Source organism: Teleopsis dalmanni, chromosome 2 (genome assembly GCF_002237135.1).
Source record: "Teleopsis dalmanni isolate 2A chromosome 2, ASM223713v2, whole genome shotgun sequence".
NCBI classification, from domain to species: Eukaryota; Metazoa; Arthropoda; class Insecta; order Diptera; family Diopsidae; genus Teleopsis; species Teleopsis dalmanni.
This window is the reverse complement of record NC_051847.1, coordinates 64,858,437-64,865,104: the sequence shown is the minus strand read 5'-3', so window position 1 is coordinate 64,865,104 and position 6,668 is coordinate 64,858,437. Positions and strand designations below refer to the sequence as shown.

General features: G+C 23.6%; 1 protein-coding gene across 1 annotated transcript in view; it reads right to left on the bottom strand.

Moving 5' to 3' along the window:
* Nucleotides 1-4,772: 4,772 nt before the first annotated feature.
* LOC119674717 (multidrug resistance protein homolog 49-like) overlaps nt 4,773-6,668 on the bottom strand; it is a 6,204-nt gene continuing 4,308 nt past the window's right edge. Inside the window, exon 5 of the mRNA XM_038085873.1 lies at nt 4,773-4,814. Within this exon, the coding sequence (XP_037941801.1) occupies nt 4,773-4,814 (42 nt within the window). The remainder of the gene's footprint in view (nt 4,815-6,668) is intronic.

Sequence of the window (6,668 nt, the reverse complement as noted above, 5' to 3'; positions counted from 1 at the left end):
TTACATAGATTTATCGATAGTCTATTTATGGACTAATGGCTGGATTATAAACCACTCATCTGTTAGATCTATAAGTCATATGTATTAGAACTTGTTTATTTTACATGGCATTACTTAGTAAGGTCTCGTATATACCAATTGAATCAAGATTTCATATTTATAAAAGATTTTTATAAAGAACTTACAAAAAGAAATTCAATTATGTTCATAATATACCATGCAAACTTTCCTATCGAATTATTATTTCACTATTACTTTTATTTAATAATTCTATTTTATTAAAATTAATTATGATATTGAAAAAAGATTATATAAATTCATTGTTTTTAGAATTATAGTTCTAATATTTATTTATTGTAAGTATTCATTATACTTGTAATCAAAATAAAAAGGATCTCATAACTATATACAGATTACTTTCTAACTCGAACCCCTATAAAGAGACCAGGAATAAAGTCCACAACATCTCTTAACTCTTAACCTCCAAATGATAAAGATATAAAAGATAAATAAATAAATAATTATTCTTTAATAAGAAATAAAGAATAATGTCTCTTAGTTCGCAATAGAGAATACTAAGCAAATCTTGTAAAAAAATACATTATGTACGAATGAATATAATAAATTTAAAATTTACTGCAGTTTAAATACAATATATTTCTGTGCAATAAATGAATATTCTTACTTATTTTTGATTTATAGTTTACAGAAAATCTATTTTGTGACAGTCTAGAGCTTTCTACAACGTCTGTGGCCGCTCAATATCTAGTTCAAATAGAAGTCCATATTACCCATTCTTTATTATTAAGAATAAGTACATTGGTCCAGCGTGCTTTGGACGGCTGCTTCCACCTTTGTTACCATTCTCTAAGTAAATACGAGCGCTGAAAACGTTTTTGTTATGTCGGTAGTGTCACATCGTGAATATTTAAAATAAAATATTATGCGCCCATGTGAGGCATAGTACAAAAGGGACTGAGAAAAACTGCAATATATAAATCCTGTGATATCACGCAATTAAAAATAATGTTCTTGTTTACTATTTATCAATTTATTAAATACATATACAAATAAATAACTTGAGTTACCTTGATTTAGTTAAGACGCTAAAATACTACAAAGGCGCCTTATTGAGACATAGTACGACATCGGTTTAGAAAAAATACATTATAAATATTATTATAAAAATCCTGAAATCTATAATATAAACTAAAAATAACTAAATATTTCTTAGTTTAATATTATTATTATTTATTGATTCATAAAAAAAAAAAAAAATTTATACCTCACTTACAAAAATTATAGGATTTTACTTAAAATCTAAATTGACAATAACATATTTGTTGTGTGTCAGATTGACATACAAAAGAAGGTGCATAATATTAACATTATTATTTATATAAATTCTTCAATAATTAATTTTCTGTAATTCAAAACACTTTTCATAAATTTATACAGTTTATAAATATTGCTACCGTTTAATAAGATTTTCACTTCTTCTTCGGACAGAAGTGCTTTATCAAAAAAAAATACGCCTATGTTCTCTAAAAATTGGACATACACCAATAATATGACATATATTTTCTATTTCATGACGATTACACAAAGAACAATCACGATCAGATGTATTAAACTCTCTACCGTTCAGATTAAAAAGACCGTCTCTACATTTAAAAAGTAGACTCGATATGTGCTGAGTGTTTTCGAAATAAAAATTATGCATAATGTCATATTGTAGCTGTGGGTACATGTCATGAGATCCCGACCTAGCATTCGTTACAAAAGAATCGTGTTCCCTCCGTTCATATAAAGTTATAATATTTTTGTGCAATAATTTAAGGTCCATTCTCCTAAAACTGGTTATTGAAACACCCAGTTCTAAACACATATTTTCCCAATCTTTGGCCCAATATATACCTTTACTAATTATAAGTTCCGCTAATATTCGAGGCAGCCTTGTGGGGGGGAGATTAAGAATTTTTCTTACATATGCGAAATGTGTTTGTATTGTGTCTAAGAACTGCGTCGGTAAACCCGTTTCTAAGTGGAGCATATAGTTGGGGGTGTTAGTGGGTAGAAATAGTATCTTTTTTATAAAAAATCTAAAAAGTTTTTCCACTTGATCATAGTGTTTGTAACCCCAAACTTGGGCACCGTAAAGTACAATCGAACGTGCTGCCGAGTAGAAAATATTAAATTTATTTTTAAAAGTTATTTTAGGATTAGACAAATACTTTGCCCATGTCGAGTTAATTGCACTTATACCTAAGGAGAGTTTAGAAGTCAAATGTTTGATGTAGGAAAGGTTATACGTAATTAATAGTCCGAGATATTTCTTAGTTTAATATAAATGCTTAAATGTTTTTCGATATGTTTGCAAAAATACAAATTTAAAACAGGAAAACTTATATAGAGTGTATCAATAATATATATTAAAATATGGTATTAATCAGATAAAAAGATACAGAATTTTTAACATCGTTAATTACGGTACATACCAGTATAGTTCAGTTTAATTTTCGTAGATAGAAATTTTTATATATTGTAGATATTAGTTAACACTAGATGGCGTCTGTAATTTTTGTTAGTGTAATCTAAGTAAAAAGTTAACAAACATAAACCTAGGTATCTCAAAATGTGCGCTATATAATGTATTAAAAAAAATTGCACAAAATAGCTCATTTCATTGAAATCCATCCTAAAATCGGATATCCGCATAATCAGAATTGAACATAATCTTGCAATACCATAGACTAGAAATTATATGCTTTTGTATTTTTTTTTAATATTTTAATTTTAATATTTATTTAAAAAAATATATTAATTAATTAAAAAAATTTATACATATATTGTATATTTAATACGATAACTTTCTCTTTTAAATGTTGTTTTGTATATAAAACTCCTTATCTTATTTCATTCATAATATGATTAAGAATTTCACAATTTAAAAAATTAGAAATAACACATCTAATATATATGTTTATGTTTTTATATGTACACATACATATGTAATATTTTAATAAAGATACTGTTGCAAATTACATGATAAGAACCGATAACAAATCTTCGAGTTCAGCTAATAAAAAAAAAGCGTTGATTCGCGTCGAATTATAAAGTAAAATTACTGCTGACGATAAAAAAAATCGATTTTATAGATAAACGGATGCCAATTCGAACAGAGTATAACAGTTTTCCTATAACACATGTGGTAAGTAATTTAGTAGCCGACTTAATGAGATCGGTCGTGTTACATATTTTAATAACAATTAGCAACAATTTTTCAGGGGAGGAAATGTATAAAAAGATTTGCAATTTTGCTCGAGGCACACAATCTTCGGTGCGATTTCTTATCGACATTTCAGTGTTGGTTGAACGTTTTCGAAATTCAGATGGAAACTTTTTAGGCGGTGAAAAAAATTTAAACTAAAATAAATTTTATTTAAAAAATGTTACACATTCCTTTTTAAATGTATAAGACAGGACTTAAGTTTGTTTTATAATATAAAGTTTTCTATTTAAATTTAAAACTGTAGACAATTTAAAAGTGACAAAACAAATTAACTAAAAATAATATAAAAAAAATTATTTTTGTCTAATCTCAAATCAAAAAAGTGATTTTTGATAACTGATACTTTAAAAAAAAATAATTTAAAAAATTTTTAATAATACACAAGTGTAATTGTATATGTAAATAAAAAATTCATTGTTTTAAATATTGTCATATTTTTAATATGACAGAACCGTTTAATATAAAAAACAATAACATATAAGTATATGTTTTGCTGTAAAGTGATATTAAAATATGATATTATAGTATTAATAGCATTTATATACAAAATAAAGCAATTTATACTCAGTATTCAATTTATTTTTTAATAAACTAACTCTTTAATAAAATAAATAATTCATTTACACAAAATAATAATTATTAGTGTCAATATAAAAAAGATAAATATTAATTATGTCATAATATTTAACACAAAACTATTGTTTGAAAGTTATTTTGTTTTTAATAAGTTTTAAATATATAAGTTAAAAATTATAAAAATGTAAGTACCTTACATTATAATATAGTAAATGTACCAAAAATGCTAAAAAACAAATTTTTTTATTTATTTATAAAGAGGTTTTTCGAACAGTAGTGAATTACAACAACAAAAATTTATTTTATATTATTTTAATTAATTAAATTTTTTGGCTGTTTCGAGTATTGCTAAATACTCATCACCAGTATAATCTTTGTATTTAATTATTCGTAAATAATTTTTTGAGACTGCAAGTACTAGGAATCGAACTCGTGCTCTACCAAATTTGTATTTATTTATTTAATAATTATAACAATGTTTTCCAATGTACTATAAATATATTAAAAACAATGGAATTCTTTAAACCAATGAACATAATCGAAAGAAATGTCTAGATGGATATCTTATATCGGATGAAAAAAAAGACTAACTATGTTAAATACTTAAATAGGGGGCATAGTAAATCTCTAGATTACAATGAATAAATCGACTAATTTAATAATATAAAGCAAAAATGACAAGATTGATAGGTTCATATATATGGACTTTATATTTCATTTAAGAGCAGATATTTCTCACTTCAAATAAGAAGCATATATTATTAAATATTAGCTTCTTAAGTAAATAATTTATTTGTAAAATATTTATTAATAAAACGTAAATTTAAACAAAAAATATATATTTGATACACATTATATTTATTTAACACAATATTATGTGAAGTATAAAATCGTATATGTATTTCTACCCCAGTTTTATTCTCAATTCAAGACTTACAGTATTTGTCTATAATTTAAAAAAATTAATAAAAAATATAAAAAAAAACTTGAAAAAAAATAAAATTCAAAATAATTAATGTTATAAATTTTTAATTTAAGTATATATTTTATAAACAATTCGATACCCGACAAAGAGTAATTATATTATAGTCATAAAATTGATCAAAAAGTTATAAAGTTGTAAATTTATTAATTACGAAATAAATATTTATGGTCTACATTTCATAATAGATAATTAATAATTAAGAATTATCCAGTAATATGGAAATCAAAGAAATAATTTTATCATAAATATAAATTTAAAATATCATATTTTTTTTTTTATTAAACTTATTCAAATATTAATGCATATGTCAGTCCTACACTTTTTTAAAGAAAAAAATATGTTATATATAATAAATATGAAAATTTAATTATTGTTTGTTCGTGCCCAATAGACTACTTAAGCGCTGAATGGGTTCGCATTATATTTTCGTTACACAATGTCTTTATAAAGGCTTAGAGTCATATTTAGGGTAGTCATCAACAACAAAAAAAAAATATTAAAATTCCATTTTGTCTTACACCGTTGAATTGATCTGCATATTATTTATACTGCATAATCTCTTTATATAGTGACGAAATATTAGTCTATACTCTATATGTGTTTTTATTTACAGACAATATTTAACATAGTATGGTCATAATACTAAAAAATGTTCTAATTCAATTTTCTTCCTAACTGCTAAATTGATCTGCGTGACACTTTTACTATATAACCACCATATAAGAATGCAAAAAATACAGTTCAACATTTTTATATATTTTTTTATTTAGCATCAATATTTTGTATGGTTAGCATCAAAAAAATATAAATAAAATTTTATTTAAACTTGATACGTCCGATAGACTTTAGGTGGTACAAAATTCAACAAACAGTGACAGGTCTTTAGATGTTCAAACAGTGACAGATCTGTTTAACCAAATAACGGTTTTATAAATCCTGACAAAATTTTAAATTATTTTATTGATTTTAAAAAATTCGTTAAATATATATGGGGTTTCGTCGTATAAAATGTCACTTAAAGTAGGATAGCCAATGTTCTTTTACGCAATATTAATCCACTTAAACTGAATAGTGAAGATTCGTAAGAACATAATGTTCTGATACCATGCATTCCCATTAATTAACTAGATTACAAACCAATTCAATCTATGTGTTATAGTGTATTGATGTTCTAAAAAACCTAAAATTTAGGTAGAAAATTTAAATAAATTATAAATGATTAAATTATGTAAATTATATACATATATACTAATATATACAATAGTATACAGTATATATATATAATATATACTATGATATATACAATAGTTTACACAAAGTACGTGATAAATTATTTATTTTTAAATATTATTTGTTTTAATATACACCCAACTCTTTTTTTACACGGTAGATACGTTCCTCAGAAATCCGTGTATAAAAAAAACCGTGCAAAAGAAATGCCAAGTGTCAAACAAGACAGTGATTTTGAGACCGTACTAGATTAAAAATATTTACAAAAATAATTTTTTTTTTGAACCGTGTAACTTCAAATCCGTGTAAAAAGAAACCGTGTAAAAAAAGAGTTGGGTGTATTACATTATTACATTATTATTTTAGTATATTATTATATTAAATTTAAAATATTACATACATATATAAATATATATAATATATGAACATATAAACATATAAACACATAAATATATACATACAATATTTTGCACAAAATACATGATAAGCTATTAATTTTTAAAGACAATTAATTTTAATATATTACAATTATATACAATTTAAAATACTACATATATCATAAGTAATAATAATATTTATAAATAA